This window comes from Marmota flaviventris, chromosome 10 (genome assembly GCF_047511675.1).
Source record: "Marmota flaviventris isolate mMarFla1 chromosome 10, mMarFla1.hap1, whole genome shotgun sequence".
NCBI lineage: Eukaryota > Metazoa > Chordata > Mammalia > Rodentia > Sciuridae > Marmota > Marmota flaviventris.
The window spans coordinates 12,303,707-12,330,471 of NC_092507.1; the positions used below are offsets into that span (position 1 = coordinate 12,303,707).

At 49.8% G+C, this 26,765-nt stretch overlaps 1 protein-coding gene across 1 annotated transcript in view; it reads right to left on the reverse strand.

Moving 5' to 3' along the window:
* Positions 1 to 119: 119 nt before the first annotated feature.
* Spata21 (spermatogenesis associated 21) overlaps positions 120 to 26,765 on the reverse strand; it is a 35,791-nt gene continuing 9,145 nt past the window's right edge. Inside the window, exons 5-14 of the mRNA XM_027951889.2 lie at positions 25,922 to 26,128; positions 25,521 to 25,569; positions 18,608 to 19,065; positions 18,237 to 18,325; positions 15,638 to 15,775; positions 14,228 to 14,299; positions 13,991 to 14,108; positions 1,765 to 1,940; positions 753 to 927; positions 120 to 249 (exon numbers count right to left, since the gene is read on the reverse strand). Coding sequence (XP_027807690.2) covers positions 192 to 249; positions 753 to 927; positions 1,765 to 1,940; positions 13,991 to 14,108; positions 14,228 to 14,299; positions 15,638 to 15,775; positions 18,237 to 18,325; positions 18,608 to 19,065; positions 25,521 to 25,569; positions 25,922 to 26,128 — 1,540 coding nt within the window. The 3' untranslated portion in view covers positions 120 to 191. The remainder of the gene's footprint in view (positions 250 to 752; positions 928 to 1,764; positions 1,941 to 13,990; positions 14,109 to 14,227; positions 14,300 to 15,637; positions 15,776 to 18,236; positions 18,326 to 18,607; positions 19,066 to 25,520; positions 25,570 to 25,921; positions 26,129 to 26,765) is intronic.

Here is a 26,765-nt window from a genome sequence, read left to right on the forward strand (position 1 = left end):
TGGAGCGCTATACTCTGAGGGCCTGGGAGGGAGGTGAAAGTCTGGGGACCTTCCCTGGCGCCAGGCACAGAGGCTGAGGTTCTTGGTGTTTATTGGCTTACCAGGCCATAAAAGCCAACTCCAGTAGCCACCCCTGCCTGATGGCCCATCTGTCTGCAGGCCTTGAATTGCTCCATCAGGACTCCAGAGGGTCAGTGGGTTCGAGCTGGCAGAGAGCCAAGCCACTTGCCACTGTCGGAGCTGTGTTCCCTGGGCAGGGGGGTGGGACAGAAGGGAGGTATTTGGCTCTCTGCACAATCCTCCCAGGCTCTGTTGTCCCTGTGTGCTCAGGGGAGAGACCTGGAGGCGATGAAGCCAGCTATGGGACTTGGGCCTAACTCTTAAGTCCAGAGTCCTTTTTCTTGAAGGGGACCTGCTGCAAGAGACACACCCCTGCCCAGTTGCTATGCCTGCTATTCATAATTTAGAGCAAGGCTTGGGAGAAAAGTTCAAAGTTAAGTTTTCCTGTGTGGAAATGGGGTAGTGCCAGCCCAGGAAAGATGGTGGGTGTCACTGAGTCCTGGGCACAAGAAGGCTTAGTGCCCTCATCTACCTGGTACACAGGTTAGTGCTTCCCCTCCTATTCCTCTCCCTTCTCCCTCGAGGAAGCAGTCCCCCAGGGATCACCTCTTGGAAGGTTGGATTTTCCAGGCCTTAGGCCAGGGGCCTCTTGCAGGAAGCATGACAGAGGCCCTGGCCCTTTGGACACCTACCTGCTTCCTTGAGGTCCTGACGGGAAGAAGAGGCTGCGGATGTCTGGGCTCAGGCTGCTGGAAGCACACTGGTCTAGCACATAGTGGTTGCCCTGCTTCCGCCGCACCATCTTGTCCATTCGGGGACAGAGCGGGATGCAGGGCACCTGGGCGTAGGGGCTCTGCAGGTTGGCAGCTGGTGAAGAAGCGGGCAGGAGAGGGAATGCTTTAGAGTAAGGCCAGCTAGGGAGGCAGGCGGACCCCAGTGAAATCCTGGTTTTGCCACATGAGCTGTCTGAGCCTCTAGGCCAGAAACACTAGCAGTAGCCAGCTCACAGTTGATGATGATTTAAGGGGAGATAACTGCAAAGCATCCAGCTGGACACAGGCCCAGAGCAAAGACTAAGCACAGCTTTGAAAGGAGCAGATGTACTCCATTCTTGATGGGGCCTGGCCAAGGCTGGCAGGCGTGCGCCAGAAAGGCTGCAGAACTTCCAGCTATTGCTTGTCACGCTGAGGAGCCTAATACATGATACCTGGGCAAAGGAGGCAGTCTTGCTCAGTGGGAAGAGCACAGGTTTGGGGATCAAATGTGGGTGTAAACCCATCCCAACATGCTATCTGGGAGGACTTGGGCAGATTGCTTAAACTTTCTGTTTCAGTTTTTCTCTTCTGTAAAATGGGACAAATGTGTGTTCATGAGGATTAAACCTTGGCACATCTGCAGATGGCCTGTCACTGTGACTGACCACAGGGCTCAGTCAGTGATGAGCTGGGATTCCCAGTCTCTATAGCTGCTCCCTTCCCAGTCCTGGCTCTTAGGAACAGCCTGTGCTCTGGGGTAAGGCAGGAGGGGAGGCGTCCAGAGCAGGGGTAGAGGCAAGGGACTGATCATCTGCCCAATTGCTGATGGACATAGTTAAGCCCGAAGTAGGAAAGCAGACCTCCCAGCTCCCTTGGGACATGGGCAAAGGAGGGAGGTGGGCAGGGGAGCCGAGCCCCTGATCCAGCCCAGTGGGCCCAGGACCCTCACCATAGTTCTGTTGCTTTATCCTACTCAGGATCCTGAGGACCTTCCGCTCTGAGATTTCAAAGCTGTCTGCCTGCTGGGGGCTGTAGGGCAGCTTCTTGCGTGACCGCAGCCGGCCAATGGCCGAGTCCATCTCTCGCACTTTGCAGGTGCCATCCTTCAGCTTCTTCTGGTAGTAGCTGGGGAAGCAGTGTGGTTAATCCCCACCCCTCCTGAGCCCCTGTTCCTTCGGCAGCTCTGGAGCAGGCACGCAGACCAGGAGGCGGGAGACCTGGGTAGTTGAGTCCGCTCTGCCCTGCACTTCCTGTCCGTGAGCAGTGCCGCCCTGCTCGGGCCTCAGTGCCCCTGTGTAAGATGGGGAAATGGTTGTCGATCCTGTCACTCCAAGTTACTCGAATTCTCTGAGCTTCCGGTTTCTCCCGGGTTGGCAATGGCACACTCCATGTGCAGTGGGTCAGATGACAAGGCCTGTCAGGCACTTGCCACCAACTGTGCACAGAGAGCTTAGTACGTCATGCACGAGTTACCCATGGTTTTGGCCACTGATATCTTTACTTACACATGCAACTGCATATAAATGAGCTGCGCAGCCCACTCCTGCTCATCTCCAGAAACCCTCGATCCTCAACTGCACCACCCCTCGCTGCTGTTACTTACCCACCAGAACCTCAGACACGGTGTCTGTCTTTCTTTTTTTGAACTAAAGATTGAACCCACAGGTACTTTACCACTGAGCCACTAACCCAGTCTCTTTTATTATTATTATTTTTTTTTAGTTGTAGAGAAACACATTATCTTTATTTATTTTTATGTGGTGCTGAGGATTGAACCCAGGGCCTCACCTGTGTTAGGCCAGTGCTCTACCACTGAGCTACATCCCAGCTCCAGTCTTTTAGTTTTTATTTGGAGACAGGGTCTTACAAAGTTGCTGAGGCTGGCCTCCGACTTGCAAACCTCCTGTTTCACTCTCCCCAGTCCTTGGGGTTACGGGCGTGCACAGTCACTCCCGACCCTGTTTCTTAGCTCTGTTTCTTGGCTTCTCACTGCACCGTAGCACCACTCATTCAGTAAATATTCACCGAGTGGCCACTGTGTGCTGCCCACAAGAGTGGTTGAGTGGTTGACCTCGCAGGGTCCCTGTGTCCTTGTCTCAGCCCCACCTGTTATTCCAGCCACAGCCACCACAACCACTTCTGCAAGAGCTTGTAGCTTTGCCCAGGGACAGTCTATAGGGCCACCTAAGTCCTGCCTGGGCTTCTCTGACACATGCAACCTACAGATACAGGGGAGTACACCCGGGGGCCACTCTTGGCCTAAGGAGTTAGTGGCCAAGGTTTAAGACTTTCTCCTTTCTTCCCCTGGGCCACCCTTTGTGGTTCCCCAGGACATACAGTGCACACCTGACCCAGTGACATGTCCTTGTATTGTCTCCCTCTGCTGCTGTCACCCCTTTTCTTCCTCCTTTCCCTGGAAACACTTCCCAAATCAGCTACCTGCATACAAGCCTATGGGAGAGGCAGACTGTGTACAAATGAAAACACAATACCACGCAAGGAATGGTGGGCGCTCGGAGGAAATGGGAAAGGGCAGGGGGGAGCGAAGGGGGGAGTTTGCTCACGGTGGTCAGTGAAGGTGTCAGAGATGATGTTTGAACAGAATAAGGGGAGGGCCAAACCCAGTGGATTCCTGCGGAAAGACCAGAGATGAGGAAGAGCCCAGTGAGCCCTGGGGACAGCGAGGAGGCGGGAGCGGTTGAAGCCTGGTTTGTGGGGATGGGAAGAGTCATAGGCACAAAATGGCAGGGCCACGTCATCTGGCTTTGTGGGCAGTGGTGAGCGGTAGGCATGCACTAAGGCTTCTGTTTTGGGAAGGCCTGGTGATTGGAGTGGCAGCTGTGCTTCAGCCTCTACCTGTCCCTTGGGGCCTGGACTCGGGATTTCAATAAACCTTACAGAAGATGGGAAACGAATCCAAGAGCCTCTCATGGGGAGTGTGGGTCCAGACACTCAAAGGCAACCTGTAAGATGAAGCTTGACAGGACATGAGCAAAGTATAACTTTCTCAGTCACAATGTTAAAGGAAACCGCCTGCTCTTGACTTCTTTTCCCTTTCCTGTGGGCTTGAACTCATGGTTGCTGATAAGTTAGTTTAGCACTGACTTAGCAAAGGATGGAACAATACATTGGCAAGAAAATGGGAGCCCGGGCAACTCTGCTCCCTCCACTGTCAACATAGAACTCCCTTCTCATTGAACTATAGTCTATTGAGGCTTAGTCCTTAACGACTATACCAACCTCGGATTCTATACCCAGCTCAACTATGCAGTAAGTGAGGGCAGAAGAAACAAATTGATAGTCATACGAAAATTTTAAAATGTGCTTCCCATGCATCCTTAAGAAGCTGCTGGAGGACATGTCCTTCCCAAATGAAAGCATAAGTCAAAAAAGAAAGGCACAGAATACATCTAGAAGACAGATCTGACCTACAGGAGAAGCCGGGGGGAAGGAAGACTGAAGCGAGATCCCAAGATGGCAGTTCAAATGCCTTAAGGGACAGCCAGTTCAGACTGCATCACTGTGGCTTAACAGAAATTTTGAAGGCAATGTTCTTCAGTGTCTTTCTAGCCCAAGAAAACTACCAGGAAAATATATTCCCGTTTTAAAAAGGAGGAGCGAATATGTCAAGAAAGACATTCAGAGTGGCAGCAATTAAGAATACAAACAACAGTAAATGTTGGGGATGTGGGGGAAAGGCACACTCATACGCTGCTGGTGGGACTGCAAAAGGGTGCAGCCAATACGGAAAGCAAAATGGAGATTTCTTGGAAAACTTGGAATGGAACCACCATTTGGCCCAGCTATCCCACTCCTCGGTCTATACCCAAAGGACTTAAAAACAGCATACAACAGGGACACAGCCACATCAATGTTTAATGCAGCACAGTTCACAATAGCTAAACTGTGAAACCAACCTAGATGCCCTTCAGTAGATGAATGGATAAGGAAACTGCGGTATATCTACACAATGGAACATTACTCAGCATTAAAAGAGAATAAAATCATGGCATTTGCAGGTGAATGGATGGAGTTGGAGAATATAATGCTGAGTGAAGTTAGTCAATCCCAAAAAACCAAATGCTGAATCTTCTCTGATATAAGGAGGCTGATTCATAGTGGGGTTGCAGGGGGAGCATGTGAAGATTAGACAAAATTTAGACAGGGCAAAGGGGAGTCAGGGGAAGGGAGGGGGCAAGGAGTATAAAAAAGATGGTAAAATGAGATGGACGTCATTTCCCTAAGTACATGTATGAAGACACGAACGGTGTGAATATAGTTTGTATACAACCAGAGATATGAAAAAAATGTGCTCTATATGGTAATATGAATTGTAATGGGTTCTACTGTCATATATAATTTTAAAGAAAGAAAAAGACATTCAGAAAATGGAGAATCCAAATAAGGAAAGGAATAAAATGCCTGGGGTGCAGCAGAGTCCCGGGTGCCAGGCAACTCTGCGCCCCGCACCCTGTTCCCTCCCAGCAGGCCTGAAGTGCAACTTCTCCTGAAACAGGAGGAATGGCTTTTTTATTTTTATTTTTTTTGACTGAATTAAACCCAGAGGTGCTCTACCACTGAGCTATATCCCCAAGCTCTTTTTATGTTTTATTTTGAAACAGTGTCTTGCTAAGTCACTGAGGCTGGCCTTGAACTTGTGATCCTCCTGCCCCAGCCTCCCTGAGTTGCTCAGTTAGGAATAGAATTCCTTAAACATGATTTGAAAAAAAAAAAAAAAAGAAACTCCAGGGAAGATATCAGAAGATTGCCAATGGGTACAAAGAAAAAACAAGGCAATTGTCAACTCAGAAAGTAAGAATGACAATAATAAAGGAAATTAAATCATAGTGCAAGTGGAGCATCCCTAATCCAAATATCCAGAATGGTCCAAAATCTGCGACTTTCTGAGAATCAGCACGACATCACAAGTGGAAATTTCTACCTGTCTTCACACAACAGGTCACAGTCAAAACAGGTGCACCCAAAATATCACATAAAACTGGGAGTGGGGGTGTAGTTCAGTACTGGAGTGCTTGCCTAGCATGTGCCTGGTCCTGGGTTCCATCCCCAACATCACCTTAAAAAAAAAAAAAAAAAAAACACAACAATTTAATGGTGTGATCCTGAATTAGGGGCGGGGGGGAAACCTGTAAAGGGCATTGGTGAGACAACGGGAAAAATTTGGAATGAAAACTGTAAATTAGATATTATATAGTATTGTATAAATGTTAAATTTCCCAAAATGAAAAGATATTGTGAATATGTAAGAAAATGTCATTATTAGGAAACATACTGAAAAGATCAGGGGCTCCTCGGGGACATGATATGTTCAGCTCACTCAAATGGCTGAGAAAATATATATGAGAAAGAGGATGATAAAGCACTTGTGGCAAAATGTTAACTACTGGTAAATCTAGAAAATGCAAACCTTTAAGTTTATAAACAAGTTTACTGACGTTTATTGTAGTTGAATACAAACCCTAACAGAAGAACGTGAACTACCGATCAAATAGAGCTTTAAGAAAATAAGGAAAGGGCTGAGGATAGAGCTCAGTTGGTAGAGTGCTTGCCTTGCATGCACAAGGCCCTGGGTTCAATCCCCAGCACCACAAAACAAAAGACCTCAACAGTAAGAAAACAGCTTGATTTTAAAAATCAATTTTAAAAATAAGGAATAGAAGACTTTAGACCAATATGTATGAAAACTAGAAGAGCTAGTTGAATTCCTATAAAAATATAAATTACCAAACCTAGCTCAAGAAGCAATAGAAAACCTAGTCATATAACTATAAAATAAAGTGAATCGATAATTTGATTTTATAGTAATTTATTAATTATTTTTGTGTTTCTGGGATTGAACCCAGCAACACCGTTAGTACTGAGCTACATCCCTGCCCTCCCCTGCTTTTTAAAAAATATTATTTTTTAATTATAAGTGGACATATTATATTTTATTTTTTTGTGGTGCTGAGGATCAAACCCAGTTCCTCATGCATGCTAGGCAAGTGCTCTACCTCTGAGCCACAACCCCAGCCTGATCCCTGGCCCTTTTAATCTTTTAATTTCAATTCGAGCTGTCCCTAAGTTGTCCAGGCTGTCTTGGAAGTTGTGATCCTCCTGCCTCAGCCTGCTTAGTCACTGGGATTTGGGACATGAATCAATAATTTTACATCCTGCAGAATGTGTTGGCGCCTGCCTGTACCCCTTGCACTACGCGAGGTTGCTAGGGCTTGCTAGAGAGGTTGAGAGCCGAGGAGAGATACTTGAGGTTGACAGTGGACTCCAGTCCAGTCACAGTCGTAAACCTCAGAAAAGCCAGGTCCCAGGAGGAAGGCCCATGCTCCAGAGGAGCAGATGTAGATCTGTTTGGTTTCACAGGCTATGTCGTCATAGTTACTCAACTCTTGTCATTGTAGCTTGAAAGAATTCATAGATGATTAATAAAAATGAGGTAGCCTGGATGTGGCCAGTGGCGCAGAGTTTGCTGATCTCCTGCCCTGGTATAAGGTCTCCTATAGGCCTGACCTAACAGGGCCAAAAACCAAAATCCACAGGAGAAAGGTGGGAAGTGAGTCTTATCCATGAGAGGCCCAAGGAAACTCTGGGTTTTTTCACAAATATGTTCTCATGAAGAAAGAAACCAAGCCTACACAAACAAAAGTTTATCAACCAAAATGTCTAGGATATGGCCCCAAACACAAAACATCCATTTCAAAGGAAAAAAGTACCAGAACTGTTTCTGAAAAAGAGCCAATGGCAGGCCTACTAGACAAAGACTTGAAAACAAAGTCTTACCAGATGCTCAAGGAACAAAAGAATGGCATTAACATCAAGAAAATCACGTATGGCCGGCCAGGTGCAGTAGCACACAACTGTAAACCCAGCGACACAGGAGTTCAAGGCCAGCCTTAGCAATTTTTCAAGGCCCTATCTCAAAATTATAAATAAAATGGTCTGGTGATGTAGCTCAGTGGTAGAACCCCCAGTACCAAAAAACAAAATCAGTGTATGAACAAAATGGAAATATCTCTTTGTGTGGACATTTGCATGAAGACCACAAAAAGCATTGGTAGAGTCCTGGCACAGATCAAAGAAGTGCCACTGCTGGGTGTGGTGGTGCACACCTGTAATCCCAGTGGCTCCGGAGGCAGAGGCAGGAGAATGGCAAGTTTGAAGTCAGACTCAGCAGCTTAGGGAGGCTCTAAGCAACTCGTTGAGATCATGTCTCTAAATAAAATATAAAAAAGGGCTGCGGATATAGTTCTGTGCTAAATTGCTGAGGCTGCCTTGAACTTGCCATCCCCCTACCTCAGCTTCCTGAGTCACTGGGATTACACCACACCTAGCTGCAGAAGCAGATTTGTATGTGTTTGTTGATTCTTGAACCCCAAGTGATAGTTACATATAGTTACATTGACTGGGCCACGAGGTGCTGCTACTTGCTTCAACATTCTTTCTTTTTTGTTTTCTTTTTTGGTACCAGGGATTGAACTCAGGGGCACTCAACCACTGAGCCAATTCCCCAGCCCTATTTTATATTTTATTTAGAGACAGGGTCTCACTGAGTTGCTTAGTGCTTCTCTGTTGCTGAGGTTGGCTTTGAATCCGCGATCCTCCTGCCTCAGCCTCCTGAGCCTAGGTGTGCACTGTTGCGCCTGCCCAGCCTGCTTCAACATCATTTCTGTGGGTGACTGGAAAGAGCTTCTGGATGAGATTAGCATTTGAGTTGGTGGACTGAGTAGAGCAGATGCCCCCCCCCCCCCCCGGGGCAGTGGGCCTTATCCAATTTGTTGAAGGCGTAATTAGAACAAAAAGACTCAAGAAGAACGAATGTGCTTTCTCTGCCTGTTTTTGAGAGAGCCAAGGGTCTTTCCCTGTCTTTGGACTTGGTTCTCTTGGCTCTTATGTTGTCACTCACATTGAAGAGTTGAGGAAATAGATCTCCATTCTACAGATGAACAAACCGAGCCCTGAGAGCAAGTGGCTTGCCCAGGGCTGCGGGGCCAGGGAGAGGCACAGGCGGAATCCCAAAGCCTTTCTCCCTCCCACTGGGTCCCAGGGCTTCCTCTGGTACAGCTTTAATCACTCTGTATGGAGCACTCAGCAACGTGCATTTTTTTTTTCCTAAAATCAAGAATGAAAGGTCACTCCTGACCTTACTGATTTTTTTATAAAAAGAGATTTTTTTTCTAACACTATTGTTATCTTTATTGGTTGTTCAAAACATTACAAAGCTCTTGACATATCATATTTCATACATTTGATTCAAGTGGGTTATGAACTCCCATTTTTACCCCGTATACAGATTGCAGAATCACATCGGTTACACATCCACATTTTTACATATTGCCATTCTAGTGACTGTTGTATTCTGCTATCTTTCCTATCCTCTACTATCCCCCCTCCCCTCCCCTCCCATCTTCTCTCTCTACCCCATCTACTGTAATTCATTTCTCTCCCTTGATTTTTTTTCCCTTTCCCCTCACATCCTCTTATGTGTAATTTTGTATAACAATGAGGGTCTCCTTCCATTTCCACGCAATTTCCTTTCTCCCTTTCCCTCCCACCTCTTGTCCCTGTTTAATGTTAATCTTTTTCTCATGCTCTTCCTCCCTGCTCTGTTTTTAGTTGCTCTCCTTATATCAAAGAAGACATTTGGCATTTGTTTTTTAGGGATTGGCTAGCTTCACTTAGCATAATCTGCTCTAATGCCATCCATTTCCCTGCAAATTCCATGATTTTGTCATTTTTTAGTGCTGAGTATAAAATTTTTGTCATTTTTTTAGTGCTGTGTATAAATGCCACATTTTTTTAATCCATTTATCTATTGAAAGGCATCTAAGTTGGTTCCACAGTCTAGCTATTGTGAATTGTGCTGCTATGAACATCTATGTAGCAGTATCTCTATAGTACTCTCTTTTAAGGTCTTCAGGGAATAGTCCGAGAAGGGCAATAGCTGGGTCAAATGGTGGTTCCATTCCCAGCTTTCCCAGGAATCTCAAAATACTGCTTTCCAAATTGGCCACACCAATTTGCAGTCCCACCAGCAATGTACAAGAGTACCCTTTTCCCCACATCCTCGCCAGCACTTGTTGTTGTTTGACTTCATAATGGCTGCCAATCTTACTGGAGTGAGATGGTATCTTAGGGTGGTTTTGATTTGCATTTCTCTGACTGCTAGAGATAGTGAGCATTTTTTCATGTACTTGTTGATTGATTATACTCTGAGAAGTGTCTGTTCAGGTCCTTGGCCCATTTGTTGATTGGGTTATTTGTTCTCTTATTGTCTAATTTTTTGAGTTCTTTGTATACTCTGGATATTAGGGCTCTATCTGAAGTGTGAGGAGTAAAGATTTGTTCCCTGTATGTAGGCTACCTATTTACCTCTCTTATTGTTTCTCTTGCTGAGAAAAAACTTTTTAGTTTGAGTAAGTCCCATTTGTTGATTCTTGTTATTAACTCTTGTGCTATGGGTGTCCTATTAAGGAATTTGGAGCCCGACCCCACAATATGTAGATCGGAGCCAACTTTTTCTTCTATCAGACGCAGAGTCTCTGATTTGATATCAAGCTCCTTGATCCATTTTGAGTTAACTTTTGTGCATGGTGAGAGAAAGGGATTCAGTTTCATTTTGTTGCATATGGATTTCCAGTTTTCCCAGCACCATTTGTTGAAGATGCTATCCTTCCTCCATTGCATGCTTTTAGCCCCTCTATCGAATATAAGATAGTTGTAATTTTGTGGATTGGTTTCTGTGTCCTCTATTCTGTACCATTGGTCCACCCGCCTGTTTTGGTACCAGTACCATGCTGTTTTTGTTACTATTGCTCTGTAGTACAGTTTGAAATCTGGTATCGCTATACCTCCTGATTCACACTTCCTGCTTAGAATTGCTTTTGCTATTCTGGGTCTTTTATTTTTCCATATGAATTTCATGATTGCTTTCTCTATTTCTACAAGAAATGCCGTTGGGATTTTGATTGGCATTGCATTGAACCTATAGAGAACTTTTGGTAATATCGCCATTTTGATGATGTTAGTTCTGCCTATCCATGAACAGGGTATATTTTTCCATCTTCTAAGATCTTCTTCTATTTCTCTCTTTAGGGTTCTGTAGTTTTTATTGTATAAATCTTTCACCTCTTTTGTTAGGTTGATTCCCAAATATTTTATTTTTTTTTGAGGATATTGTGAATGGGGTGGTTGTCCTCATTTCCAGTTCAGAAGATTTGTCGCTGATATACAGGAATGCCTTTGATTTATGCATGTTGATTTTATATCCTGCTACTTTGCTGAATTCATTTATTAGTTCTAGTAGTTTCTTTGTAGACCCTTTTGTGTCTTCTAGGTATAGGATCATATCATCCGCAAATGGTGATAATTTAAGTTCTTCTTTTCCTATCTTAATGCCTTTAATTTCTTTGTCTGTCTAATTGCTCTGGCCAGTATTTCGAGAACTATATTGAATAGAAGTGGTGAGAGAGGGCATCCCTGTCTTGTTCCAGATTTTAGAGGGAATGCCTTCAATTTTTCTCCATTTAGAATGATGCTAGCCTGAGGCTTAGCATATATAGCTTTTACAATGTTGAGGTAAGTTCCTGTTATCCCTAGTTTTTCTAGTGTTTTGAACATAAAGGGATGCTGTACTTTGTCGAATGCTTTTTCTACGTCTATCGAGATGATCATATGATTCTTATCTTTAAGTCTATTGATGTGGTGAATAACGTTTATTGATTTCCGTATATTGAACCAGCCTTGCATTCCAGGGATGAATCCTACTTGATCATGGTGTACGATCTTTTTGATATGTTTTTGTATCCGATTTGCCAGAATTTTATTGAGGATTTTTGCATCTAAATTCATTAGGGATATTGGTCTGTAGTTTTCTTTCTTTGAGGTGTCTTTATCTGGTTTGGGAATCAGAGTGATATTGGCCTCATAGAATGAATTTGGAAGTTCTCCCTCTTTTTCTATCTCCTGAAATAGATTGTAGAGTATTGGTATTAGTTCTTCTTTACAGTTCTTGTAAAACTCTGCTGTATATCCATCCGGTCCGGGGCTTTTCTTGGTTGGTAGTCTTTTGATGGCTTCTTCTATTTCCTCACTTGATATTGGTCTGTTTAGGTTGTTTATATCATCCTGACTCAATCTGGGTAGTTCATATGTCTTAAGGAATTTATCGATGCCTTCACTATCTTCTATTTTATTAGAGTATAGATTTCAAAATAATTTCTAATTATCTTCTGTATTTCTGAATTGTCTGTTGTGATGTTGCCTTTTTCATCCAGTAAGCTAGTAATTTGGATTCTCTCTCTTCTTCTCTTTGTTAGCGTGGCTAGTGGTCTATCAATCTTATTTATTTTTTCAAAGAACCAACTTTTAGTTTTGTCAATTTTTTCGATTGTTTCTTTTGTTTCAATTTCATTGATTTCAGCTCTAATTTTAATTATTTCTTGCCTTCTACTGTATTTGCTGCTGATTTGTTCTTCTTTTTCTAAGGCTTCAAGGTGTAGTGTGAGGTCATTTATTTGTTGGCTTTTCCTTCTTTTAAGGAATGAACTCCATGAAATGAATTTTCCTCTTAGTACTGCTTTCATAGTGTCCCAGAGATTTCGATATGTTGTGTCTGAATTTTCATTTATCTCTAAGAATTTTTTAATTTCCTCTTTGATATCTTCTGTAACCCTTTGTTCATTCAGTAACATATTGTTTAATCTCCATGTGATGTAGGCTTTTTCCTTTCTCACTTTATTATTGATTTCCAATTTCATTCCATTATGATCAGATAAAATGCATGGTAGTATCTCTACTCCTTTGTAATTGCTAAGATTTGCCCTGTGACATAATATATGGTCTATTTTTGAGAAGGATCCATGTGCTGCTGAGAAGAAAATGTATCCGCTTGATGTTGGGTGGTATATTCTGTATATATCAATTAAGTCTAAATTATTAATTGTATTATTGAGCTCTATGGTTTCTTTATTCAACTTTTGTTTGGAAGATCTGTCCAGTGGTGAGAGAGGTGTGTTAAAATCTCCCATGATTATTGTGTTGTGGTCTATTTGACTCTTGAACTTGAGAAGAGTTTGTTTGATGAACGTAGCTGCACCATTGTTTGGGGCATATATATTAATGATCGTCAAGTCTTGTTGGTGTATGGTTCCCTTGAGCAGTATGTAGTGTCCTTGTTTATCCCTTTTGATTAACTTTGGCTTGAAGTCTATTTTATTTGATACAAGTATGGACACCCCTGCTTCCTTCCGGGGTCCGTATGAGTGATATGATTTTTCCCAACCTTTCACCTTCAGTCTGTGTATGTCTTTTCCTATCAGATGAGTCTCCTGTAGGTAGCATATTGTTGGATCTTTTTTTTTAAACCCATTCTACTAGCCTATGTCTTTTGATTGGTGCATTTAAGCCATTAACAGTTAGGGGTACTATTGAGATATGGTTTGTATTTCCAGCCATATTTGATTATGTATGTTACTTAACATGATTTGTTTTTCCTCTATGATAGCAATGTGCATTTTGCATTCTGATCTCATTTGATCCTCACAACCGCCTCTGTTGAAAGCTAACATTTATTGAGCATCAACTATTAAAATATGTTCAATATTTAAGATGAGAAACAAAGGATCGGGGTCCAAAACTGGTATTTGGAGATCAAGGGAGCCTTTCCACTTTCACCCTTTCCTTCTAGCCCTGGATGTTTGAGTAGCTTTTATGTGCAGCCGTCTCTTCCTTAAATGCACCATTGCCTCCCCACCCACCCTCCCTGAGTCCTCTGGCAGGGTCCATCTGATTCCTTTGCTGAGATTGCTTTACAGAAAAGAATTCTTCCTGCTGAAGTTGCGGAAATAGGAAGGTGTGAGGATGGGACTACCAGTCGCCATTCTTCCCACTTGGAGAGAGCCTGACTCAGCTTGAAGCCATTGCATAGAAAAGGACAGATGGAGAGATAAAGCCTTACCAATAACATTTGGTCTCCTGGATCCAGCCATTCCTGAAGGCCCAACCAGTTATTTGAGCCAATACATTCCCCTGTTGCTTAAGGCAATTTCCTTTGAGTTTCTTTTGCTTGCAACTAAGAATCTTAACAGAGTCTTAACACTGCCAAGACACTAGATGTCACCTTTGTGTCCACAGCCTCCACCCCAACAAACAGCCCCACTCACTTTGTGATCTCCTCTAAGGCTGCCTCCGGCAAGGCCAGCATCTCCACCAGCAGAGACAGGATCTCAAAGAGCAGAGTGTGGGGGTTCGGGGGAGCCATGTTCGCCAGGGCATTCTGTTCTGGGGACATGGGATGGTAGCTGCCATTACCACTGGGTGGCCCTGGATACTGCCCACCACCACGTCAGCCTCTTGATCCCCTCTCCAACTCTAAAGGCCCTGGTTCCATCCCTACTCACCCACAGAGCAGAAGAAGCGTTTGCTGTCTGTCATCACAGCCAAGAAGTCTTTGAAGTCCACATGACCATCTCCTGTGAAGGCCAGAAGAGGGACAGGATGGGCGGGGCCCAGAGCATGTCCAGGCAGCACAACGCAGGCATGGTGACCCGCATGCACTCAGTGGGTCGGATTATGAAAGTCATGGGCCTTCACTGCATGGTGTGCATAAGGAAGTAGAAGGCTACGAGGAAAACCTCCTGGGGTAGAAGCCACTAGAATTTGTGCTTTGGAGGCAGTGTTCTGAGTTCACATCCCAGGGCTACCTCTTCCTACCCAGGTGACCTTGGCCAAGTCTCTTAAACCCAGTAGCTTTCGTTTTCTTTTCTTTAGAGTGCAGATAATCATAATACCTATCTCATGGGCGATAAAAACGAAGTCAAGTGCTTAGAACAGGCCATGTATATGTTAGATGCTCACTAAATTCAGTGACTGTTATTGTTGTTACTGAGTGCTTGTCACTGCACAAGAACACACACCCACGAGATTTCCCCCTGGGCCTTCAAGTCCCTGCAGGATCCCCTTGTCACCTGTGTCCAGCCTCACTCTGTGCCAAGCTCCCAGGCACTACCAACCTGCTTTCCCAGGGAGCCACTTTGTTCCTTGCTCAGGGCCTTTGCACATGCTGTTTCCTCTGCCTGGACTCCTCTTCACCACCCTGCAACTCTACTCATGCAAGGCAAGCACTCTACCCACTGAGCTGTTTCCCCAGCCCAATGCCTCTTAACTTTTATCAGCCCTGGCCCAAAAGCACCGTGTCCGTGAGCCCCTTGAGGGCTGCAAGATGAGTCCTACACGTCTTTTTATCCTCAGTGCCCCAAATAGAAATGGACACACAGTGAGCACTTAGTGAATACTTACTGGATGAATATATTAGCAGTTACTATCTCCCATACCCTGTGCTTAGTACTTGGCCTGGGTTATGCAAAAGCCTGATGAGATAGGGACCGTAATCAACCCCATTTTACAGAAGGAGAAACTGAGGGTTCATGAAGTTCCGTGACTTGGCCAAGGTCTCACGGCTGGTAAAGGGAGTGACTGAGCAGAGGAGGAACACTTGGTGGAGCTTGCACTGGAAGCCGAAGGGAAGAGATCCCAAGATCCCCACCACCCTGGGGTCAGGAGTAGGTTTGGGTCATCTTTGGGTCCCCAGCAGCTGGCACTGAATAGGTGCTCAGGGAGCCTCGGCTCCTGGCACCAGGATCTGCTACATAATTTGTGGGATCCAGGGCTCAATGAAAATGTAGGACAGGGTCCCCTGTGTACAGAGAATAGCTAGATTGTCACAGCGCGCCTTAAACCAAGCACCCATCCTGCAGGCGCGGGGCCCGTGATGCGCCTGTGCGGGCTCTCAGCCACAGCCAGCTCCTCACCGTCCACATCGGCGCTCACCAGGACGTCCTCCACCTGGGCCGGTGTCAGGGAGAAGCCCACCAGGAGCAGCATGTTCTTGAGGCTCTGCGCGTCCACCTCGCCAGGGCCGTTGAAGATCTCAAAGTAGCTGCGGAAGGCTGCGAGGAGAGCATGTTACCTGGGGAGGGGCACCCTGTCTTTTTCAGACACCCTCCTGCCCCAAGTCCTCTACTACCGTGAACAGATGAGGACAATGATAATTAGAAGAGCAAAAGTCGGGTGGACACCGAGGCCCATCTGTAAGCCACTCAGGAGGCCAAGGCAGGAGGATCACAAGTTCAAAACCAGCCTCAGCAACTTAGTGAGGCTCTGTCTCAAAATAAAGAAGGGCTGGGGACTTGTCTCAGTGGTTAAGCACCTCGGGGTTCAATTATGGATACCAAGGAGCCAGGCTGGCAAAAACTCATCTCACTGGTGACGTATTTGGTGACAGGAGCATCCCTACCCTACTTCGGGACACCTTATGCCATGCCCAGGTTCTCAGTCCCTACATCATCCTATGGAGCAGAATTCTTACTCCCTTTGTAAAGATGGGGAAACTGGGCCGAGAGGAGTGGTGACTCCTTTCGAGTCTAAGCCTGTGTCCTTGAGCTTGGTGTCTGCACTCCTTTGTGTGGAAATGGCTTCCAGGGTAACTTCAGTGTTCTGGGACAGAGCAAGGGACAGGAAGCTCACCGAGAAAGTCCTGGAGCTGCGCACACTGAGAGGAAAGGCCAGAGGGCTCAAGACGGGCAGCCTTGGGCCTCTCAGCCTGCAGCAGGGCCCGGTCAGAGAGCCTGGTCAGAGAGCCTGGTGACTGGCTCTGTCCTTGAACAAACTGGGTTGCTGCTGTAGGCTGAGCTGTGTCCCCAAATTCACATGCTGAAGTTCTAACCTCCACATACCTCACCTTGTGACTGTGTAGGAAACAGAGCCTTTAAAGAAGGGGTTAAGTTAAAACGAGGTGATCAGGGTGGCGCTGATCCAATCTGATTGGTGTCCTTACAGAGCAAAAGGAAATTCGGACACACAATGATCTTGGGGCTGTGCATGCACAGAGGGAAGGCTGGGGAGGACACGGCAAGATGGCAGCCACCTGCAAGCCAAGGAGAGAGGCGTCGGGGACACCAACCCAGCCTTGGACCCCCAGCCTCCGGGACCGTGAGGAGATAAATGTGCTCGGGCCAGCCAGCCTGCGGGTACGTGGGTTTGATAGCCCGAGCTGACCGATGCAGTTCCACAGGCAGGTTGCCATCGTCCTGAGCCGTGGTTCCGTGTCTTGTGTGACAGGCAGAAGCCCTCCTGGGGCCGCTGCGTGACTGTATCACTGTATGCTGCAGGTGCCCAGGAGGTGAACCGTGGGAGGGGGACGGCGGGGACAGAGTGGGGTAAACTTGCCTGCCCTGGCAGACACCAAGGAAGGAACAGAACAGCTCCCAAATCCGAAGTGAAGGTTCAGAATGTCCCAGGACAGCTGGGCATCGGTCAGCAGTAGGATACCTGCTCAGCACATGCGCCTTGCCGTCCCCAGCACAAAAACAAACCAACAAAACTCAAAATGCCCAGTGGCTTGAGCCACTGGAGCAGAGAAGTCACCCTTTCTTCCCCAGACAGGGACTGATGGTCGAGGTGGGAACCTTGAGCCTCCGTGTCAAAACCACGCATTGTTCGTAACAACTCGAGGAGCTGGGTCTGTGCTTGGAAGAGGACCCCTACTAGGTAGCGATGGGTAGCTATGGAGATTTTTGTTTGTTTTTTTTTTTGAGGGGGGGTGGGTACCAGGGATTGAACTCAGGGCACTCCACCACTGAGCCCCATCCCCAGCCCTATTCTGTATTTTATTTAGAGACAGGGTCTCACTGAGTTGCTTAGCACCTCGCTGAGTTGCTGAGGCTGGCTTTGAACTCACGATCCTCCTGCCTGGCCTCTCAAGCCGCTGGCGCCACCAAGCCCGGCTAGCTATGCAGTTCTGATGCTAAAAGGACGAGGTCACTGCCCTGGAGCCTGTGAGAGCATGTGAGGAAGGCAGAGGGAGGGGCTGCTTTGTCCAAGAGGGTCCCACACTTTGCAAAGGAAGACAAGGGAGGAGGACGCACACCTGTTCTTATAAGGTGTCAGGGGCTGAGGTACCGTGGCCCAGCCCCAAGGACAAGCAAGAGCCGAGGGCACAGGTGACTTCCAGGGCAGAGCTTCAGAGCTTCTAAATTTGGGGGTGGGTGGAAAGCCGTGGGAAAGGGGGACCTGTCTAAGGCTGGTGGCCTTGTCGATGGAGAGGGACTGTCTAGGATAGGCCGGGGCCTGGGAGCACTGTGTCCTGCCCGAGCTTCCTGCCAAGAGGACAATCAGAGCAGCTTGGGGTGAGGCCACACAGCCTTCGAAGCCCACCGGGCTCTGCAGGACCTCGTCCCCCCTGGAGCTGGCAGAGCCCAGACCTTAAGTCAGAGAAGTCAGTGGGCCCAGCGCTGCGGGCTGGGGCTACCTCCCACGCCCCCTGTGCCCAGGCCACCTGCAGATAACCCAGGGGCCCCACACAGGGCCGTGGGGCTTGGTGGCAGCAGTGCCGGGCCTGGGAGAGCTCACCTTCCTCCTGCTTCTGGGTGAGGTGCTCCTCCGACCACTCCTCGCAGCTCTGGTACAGCTTGAGGAGGCTGCACTCCTCCAGCTCCTGCCTGCGGAGCACTGGATGTTGCCACCTGGGCCCAGGGCCACCGCCAATGGCCATGGGGGGAGGGGGAAGCCAGGACAGAGGGGTCATGGCAAGAGCCCTGTGGGTTGGGGGCAAGAGTGACGGGAACAGGAGCCAGGGGGGGAGCGAGGCCGAGGGTGAGGAGGACCAGCAGGAAAGGAAACAGAGACCAGGGGACAGGGCTGGAAGTACCCAGGGGGACAGCCCAGGAGGGAGCAGGCAGGTGCAGAGACAGGGACGAGGCCGGGGCTGGGGTGGCGCCTACCGTGCCTTGGTGTAGCTCCGGCTCCTGTCCTTGCTCTGGGGCAAAAGCTCCGGCCGCCTCCAGCCCAGGTCCATGGTGGGGACCGGCAGGACTGGGCAGGGCCCAGCGGCGGGGGCCAGGGCGCCCATGGGGGCAGGGCTCGATCCTGGGGCCATTGGCCGGGCCCAGGGCGGGGCTGTGGCGGGCGTGGAGGCCGGGGTCTGAAGCAGGGTCAGGGGCAGGCCCGGGGCCGAGGTGCACACGGGGCTTAAGGTCTTCGGGGGCTTCCGTGTTGTCAGAGCTCCTCGGGCCTTCGAGGTCCTCCGGTGGGTGGCCTCCTCCTCCTCCACCTCCAGCAAGCGCTTCATGAAGCCCTGCCAGGCGTTCCCAGAGCTCTGGGCCCCCGCAGCCTCCTCGGGCTCCTGCAGCTGCTTCTGCGCGAGGTACAGCTCCCGCTTTTCGCCAATGTCCCTCACCTCCTGGGGACAGGGGAGGGAATCCGGGAGGCCTCCAGCTGGCACACTGTCCCTCAGGGCTGCTTCTCGCTGCCCTTTCCTCTCTGAGCCCCCAAAGGAGGGGACCCAAACCTCCTGCGTCCCACGACCTCAAGTCAGAGGAGTCAGTGGGAAGCGTCCCACAGGGCTCCCAGCCGTGTCCTCCCTCCCCGTGCCCCCCCCATCTATGATCCTTGGCATGGAGTCACTCCCTGTCCCTCCACTGGGTGCATCTCCTTCCTGCAGTGTGCACGGGACGCCTTGTCCCCATCCCTGTGTACCCAGCACAGGGCAGGCACGACGCGGATCACCTCTTAGTCGTTCAGCAAACCCAGCCACCTCCTGCGTCTGTCCCCTCCCATCAAACCATCAGAGGGAAGAGACAAGGGCTGTCCCCAAGGCCCACCCCCACACCAGCACCAACCCAGGCCTTTCTCTGAATCCAAGATCCTACTCTCTCTCTCTCTTTTTTTTTTTGGTACTGGGATTGAACCCAGTAGTTCTGCACCACTGAGCCACATCCCCAGGCCACCCCCTTTTTATGGAGACAGGATCTCATTAAATTGCTGAGGCTGGTCTCTAACTTGTGATCCTCCTGCCTCAGCCTCCTGAATGGCCTGGATTAGAGGCCCCCAAGCTTGACATTCTAAGGCCCGGGGCTTGCCACTGCATGCTTGTTCTTCAAAGGTAGCAGCTTAACTTTCCTACTGGGCTGTCCTCCCTAGCATGTAATGTATTATCTTCTGTGTGTGTGCGCGTGAGCATGCGCATGTGTGCAGGGGTTGCACCCAGGGCCTGGTGCACACCGTCCACACCCTCTATCACCGAGCTACACCGCCACCCCTCCAGCTGCAGTCCCTGTCCCCTGCTCCTCTCCCATAGCAAAATGACTTGAGTCCACCGTCCTGATCTCCACCGCCCCCACCCCCCCTAAGCTGCTCTTAAGAGGCTGTGATCAGATCCTTGCCTGCATCTGAGGGGATCCTTTGGCAGGGTTGGACCCAGATGACCACTCGGTCCTCGGTGGACACCTTCTGCTCTGGACCCCATCGCCTCCTGGGCTGTTCCTCCTGCCCCCTGCCGTGGCTCAGGGTCTGTCTCTAAATGTGACCTCAGACTCCTCCCTGTTCACCCCTCCCCGCCGTGGGCTGCCTCCATGGCTGCTTTTCTCACATTCACATCCCCAATAATGACCCCACAGTCCTTCCTAACGCCAGGCGTCTTTCTTAACCTCCTGCGTGTTCTAGAACGGGACCAGGGCAGACACCCTTCCTCCCGCCAGCTGCTTCCTGGGCACCCCCCACACACACTGAAAGAAGACCCCACCTGATGCTTCTTTTCTTCATCTTCTTTCCGTGCCGGGGATCGAGCCCAGGCAATCACACTCGCTCGGCCAGTGCTCTACCTCGGAGCTGCACCCCCTGCCCTGTCCTAACCATTTTGAAGAGTACATGACATTAAGCGCATTTAGAACACGCAGCCACAAAATTACATACAAGAGGAAGTGAGGGGAAAGGGAAAAAAAAAACAAGGGGGAGAAATGAATTACAGTAGATGGGGTAGAGAGAGAAGATGGGAGGGGAGGGGAGGGGGGATAGTAGAGGATAGGAAAGGCAGCAGAACACATCAGACACTAGTATGGCAGTATGTAAAACAGTGGATGTGTAACTGATGTGATTCTGCAATCTGTATACGGGGTAAAAATGGGAGTTCATAACCCACTTGAATCAAATGTGTGAAATATGATATATCAAGAGCTATGTAATGTTTTGAATAACCAATAATAAAAATTTAAAAAAAAAAGAACACGCAGCCACCACCACCATCCAGCTCCAGACCTCTTTTCATTTTGCAAAATCATACCTGTTAAACAATCCCCAGTACCCCTTCTCTCAGCCCCTGAAAATGGCCATTCCGTGTCTGTCTCTGTAACTATTCTAAAGTACCTCCCATAAGTGGAACCAGACAACACTTATCCTTTGATGATCGACTCGTTTCACCTAAGTCCTCAAGGCTCATCCATGTCATAACATGTGTCAGAATTTCTTTCCTTTTTCAAGACTGAATAATATTCTATTTATGGATGTGCCACATTTTATTCTTTCCTCCACCATCTATGGATACCTGCGTAATGATGCTATGAACATGAGTTTACAAATGTGTCTTCCAGACCCTGCTTTCAATTCTTGGGGGAAGGGTTGCTGGATCCTATGGCAGTCCTATTTTTATTTTTTGATGGTGCTGTTTTTAATTGTTTGAGGAGCCACCATGCTGCTTTCTGTAGTGGCTGTGCCATTTCACATTCCTGCCAACAGTGCACAGGGTTCCAATTTCTCCATATCCTGACCAATGCTTGCTATTTTATGTTTCGTTTTGTTTGGGAAACTAGCCGTCCTGATGGATACCAGCCCAGAGTCTTTTTTGAATCCTCTTTCTCCAGCCACTCTCTTCCAAGGTCCTCAGTAAGACTCATGTCACCCCCTCCCAAATCCCACGTGCTTTCTGCCACCTCTGCTGCTGCCACCCCAGTCCAAGTCACACCATCGTCGCACAGTGTGTTGCCACGGTCTCCACCCTTTGACCCTTACCCAGGTTCATTATCCAACCAGCTGCCACAACTGTGCGATCCCAGCCCAGAGCAGAGCATTTCACGCTCTTGCCTGAAGCCTGGTAGTAGCTTAGCTTAGGCTCAAAATGTGCTCCTGACCTTCACTGTGGCCTTCAGGACCCTGCACAACTCCCCGGACCCCATCTCCCTCCTGTCCCCTTCCCCCAGTCCGCCTTCCTGCTGAGCCTGACTTTGAGGAGCTCATTTCCATCAGGGCCCTTAGCTGCTGCTGCCTCTCCCCAGAATGATCTTGTCCCTTAACTGCATGGCTTGCTCCTTTTGGTCATTTGAGTCTTGACTCAAATGCCACCTCCTTGACCGTGTGCCTCCCCGTCAGCGTACCTCAGCTGTCTCCCAGTCTCTCCTACTTCTCAGGCCGACTTGCTCAGAGTGTTCTAATTCCTGGTGAAACTGTACTCGTTTGCTCCCGTTGGTGGCCTCTCTCCCTCTCAACTAGATCCTAAGCTCCTTTTGCCATTAAACCCGCCGTGTCACAACTGGAGGATTGTCCTCAACAAATTTGTTCTAACTACACACTGTATCTCACTTTCCTCAGTGAAGTCCAAGAAGAAAGTTCGAGTCTGAACAAAGCGCTGGCACAGAGGAAGAGCAGGCTCACGGTCGGGTTGAAAATAATCCCAGTTGAGCACTCTACAGCCCAGAGGGGACCCCAACTCCCCCAGTGCCAAGTATCCCTTGGATCATTTTCCTGAATTATGGGCAAATGCTCAGTTTCCGTCAGGCATAAAACAAACAAAAAACCAAACTTCACAAGTAGTTCTGGGTTCCCCCGGCTACATTGCAACCGCGGGGCCCCACGGACTGTCCTCACCTCTGCCGTGGCCCTCACGGGGACCTCAGTGCTGCCCGAGTCCTACGTCCCTGGTCCCACCTTACATACAGACTCTGAGCCCCGGGACATGTGGGGTCTGTCCCGGAACCTTCCACATAATTCAGGACCCAGCACAAAGCTTCAGGCCCCTCAGCAGCTCAGCCCACGGCTGAATCCAGGACCCTGACGTCTCCCCGCCCGCGTCAACCTCTCCCTCCACCTTCCCGAGCCCCCTCCACCTGGACACCACGTGTCCTGCGTGGGCTGCTGGAGGGACCCTCTCAGCTCTTCTGTCCCTGACCCCTGCCCCTGAGCCTGCAGATTCAGGGACGTGCCAGTCCCCACCCTGGGGTGCTCTAGTGTGTATTGTCAGCCCAGCCCCGTGCCAAGTGTATAGAGGGACATCGGAGAACCACGTCCAAACATCTCCCTCCAGGACTGTGCAGGGCACTGCTCCAGGTGGCCTTGGACAGATCCAGCTCTCCCTGTTTTTAGCGTGTGGTTCTCAAAAATTTAGGAAGTGCTGGGAATGCGGTGTCCTGAGTTGGGGGGACCTGGCTGGACAGCCGGACTCCGTTTCAGTCCCTTCTGGAAATAGAACGCTGTAGCCGGGCAGATCACATCGTCCTGGGTGCAGGACCCACGTGGGCAGCTCATGGGGTTCTCCAACAAGGGAGGTGCACAGAGAAGCGCCTCTGTCCACCTGAGCTCTCCCGAGCCTCGGGAACCTCGTGTGATAGCCCGGCCTGGCTTTCCGCCACCCTGTCCACTGCACCCAACCTCCTTGCCCGGGAGGCCCTCTGCCCAGCCGTGCCCCTCCCTGCACGTTCCTTCCGGACTCTCTATCTCGGCCTGTGTCCTGCTGCCTCCTGGGCGCCCTTCCCCATCTCCCCTGCATGCCAGGGGATGACCCCAGGGCTCCTTCCCTGAACGCCTGTGCATTTCCTGCCTAGGGCCCCGCAGGTCCCCCAGTCCTCAGGAGCCCCGGGCAGCCCCCCACCTTCCTGCCTAGTACAGGGCCTGGAGGGTCACAGACACTCGGTTCAGACTGAGCCCTCTCCGCTGCTCCCCTCTGCTCTCCCTCAGGGTCCAGTCCAACGGCGCATGTGGCCGGGAGAGGCACCAAGTAGATGCACCCACAAGGGACATTTCCTGTTTCTCCTCTGACTTCTCACTGGGCAGAGAAGCACCTTACGGTATTCCCATCCGTTTCTTTATTCAACAAATTCAAACTGAGTCCCAACCACATGCAGGATGTTGTTTTAGGCGCGGAGCATAAAGCGGTGAATAAAGTGGAGTCGACACCCTCGTGGAGTTTACGTTCTGGATAATAAGTAGGTTGACAAATTATTGGGATCATATTGAGCAAAGAAAGTGTCACAAGGATGAGAGAACCAGAGAATGTGATACAGTGACTGTGGCTGACAGGTACTTGAGATCGGTGGGCCAGGAAGGCCTTCCTGAGAAAGTGACGTGAATGACTTCATGGAGTCAGCCATGAGAATGTGTACAGGGAGAATTGCAGGCACCGGAAAGAGCATGTGCAAAGGCCCCGAGGTGCCAACCAGTTTAGCCTATTTGAGGGATAGGAATCTCGACAGAGTGGCTTGGTGAAGATTTTGGATCTTATTCTAAGAGGATGAAGCTTGGACCAGGGTGATGGGAGAGGGGATGGTGGGAAGCGATGGATTCAGGATGTATTTGGGAGGTAGTGCTAGGCAGGGCTTGCTGATGCCTTGAGTGTAAAGGAATTGTAGATGGCATTGGGAGTGACTTTGAGCTGACAGGATCATTGCTGAGACAAGGAAGGCTGGGTGAGGAGCGGACGTGAGGTGGGCATTGTGATGTTCTGCTCGTGTTCAGCTGGAGAAGCAAAGTAGCCGTGTAAGGGGGCCTCACTTAGGCAGCTGGACATAAGAGCCTGGACTTCAAAGGCAAGGTCTGGCCTAGAGGTTAGGATTTGAGAATCATGGAGAGAGGGACCAAGATCACCCTGCAGGAGGGTGGAGATTCAAGATCAGAGAGCGGAGCCCTGAAGACAGAGAGGGTGAGGAGGGACCGGCCAGCGGCTGTGAGGTGGCCTTATAAGGGCACAACTTGACATTTGATTTGGGAAAATGCAGATTGTGGAGACCTCCATAAAAAAGCTCATTGTGGAAAGACAAGAAAGTGGGGTGAGTGGGGGGACTCCCGAGGGACCACGTGGGCGAACAAGCAAAGAGGGGAGGCCGGGATGGGGTGGAGCGGGTGTGGGTCTTGCAGACACTGACCCGGGTCGTGTGCTGAGGGGAACCGTCCCGTTGAGACGGGAGCCTGGCCATGGGGGGGGGGGGGGACATGGGATTAAGTCTACGTGGTGGGGGAGCACGTGGCGGTGGCCCCGTCTGTCCTCACAGTTTCCATCGGAATCTGGAGAAGCCAGACAGGGTGGTGGATTCGGGGTGGTTCTTCTCCCCTGGAACTTCTCATCTTTCAGGGACTAGAGAAGTGAAGTCTGGTGACATGTGCGAGGGATGCCATTATGCAAGGACATCCTGGTGTTTGAAAGGGAGCCTCCCGTGGGGCAGGGCGGGGCGTGTGGCTGGGCGGTTAGCCAGGGTAGGGTGCGGGTGGCAGAAAGAGACAGTGAGAGCATCGTGTCCAGTCAGAGCCGGGAGGTGGCCGAGCTGGCAGAGGTGGGGATGGCTGGACCCCTCCAGGTGTCCCAGGAAACTCTGGGTCACGAGGCTCTAGCTGGGGGCCAGTGGGTGGGAGAAACCCGTGCTGCTGTGGAACGTCCCAGGACTGGGGAGGAACCCAAGACTCCAGAGTGTCCTGCACCCTTGACCCCACTCAGATCTGCTAGGCACACCCGGGTGCGGCGCATGGCCCCACGTGGCTCCTGTTCACGTCCTCCCAGGTGGACGCCCAAGCCATCCCATGTCTGTCTCTGCCCCCCTCCTCCCCTGGATCCCCAACACACACACACCACGTCTCCCTGCCCACTCCGGCCCCACTTACTGGTGGAAGAAGAGGCCCCGGTGCTGGCTGGGTCTCCACAGCTTCGCCTCTAAACAGAGGAGAAATCCCCCCGTGGGGGAGGGGCTCAACTTGAGACTTGTCCCTGTGCCCACCTCTCAGCCCCCAGGACACTCAGGCCCGCCACCCATCCTCACCCCTCAGCCTCTCATCCCAGGGGACCCTCTGCCCCTCATCGTTACGCACACAGGCCCCCAGAACAGAGCTCAGGGGGAGCGACTGTACAGATGGGGCAACTGAGGCCCAGAGGGTATGACTTGCCCAGAGTCCTGTAGCAGGTCAGGAGCAGCCAGGCTGGACCTCACATCACCTGTGACTTAGCAGAAGCGCAACCCGTGAGGGGCAGGAAGGGGGACAGGGGATGGTTTTGGAGGACGACTCACCCTTCTTTGGGTGTTTTAGGTTCTGGTGTGGATGGCAAAAGGGGGTTGGCTGTGTCTTCCTCTGCAGGGGTCAAGGGCACTAGGAGCATTGCTTCCTGGGAGCCGTCTTCGAGGTCCCCCGCACTGGGCTCTGGCGCAGCCTCCCATGGTCTGATGTGTGGGATGCCTGCTTTCTTGGGGGCATCGTCTCCCAGTGGCTGTCCACAACTGTCCAAAGGGCAGGAAGACTCTGTCGGCTGCACCGTGTCTGACCCATCTGCTGCCTGGTGACCTGGTGACGGATACTCCAAGCCCTGCTGAAGACAGGATTCGAGGGTTGGGGAGCCCCGTCCGATTCCTAGGTGAGCCTCAACACCCACAGACACCAGTGACCACAGGCCTGCTGCTGTCCAGGCACCACAGGCCCCTCCAAGACAGCAGAAGGAAGAGGAAACTGGGGCCCAGGGAAGGCAGGGCCACCAAAGTCATGGTCCAAGCCTCCCTGTGGAGGGAGAAGGGGAGCCTGGGAAAGCCACAAGATCCCCTTCAAACACAGAGGTCTTGGGCACCGAGGCACACGCCTGTAACCCCAGCATCTCAGGAGGCTGAGGCTGGAGGATTCCTGGGCAACTTAGCTCTCTCAAAATAAAAAATAAAAAGGGCTAGGAGGTAGCTCAGTGGAGAGTGCTCCTGGGATCAATCCACAGGACAAAGCAAAAGCTCAAAAGCTCGATAATAAAACAAACCACTCAATTTTTAACAGGAGTGGGAAACAGAAATGGAAAAGACAACCCTCAGAATGGAAGAAAAATTCCATTAATCGTACATTTGATAAGAATCAGTATCCAGGATTTAAAAAGAATGT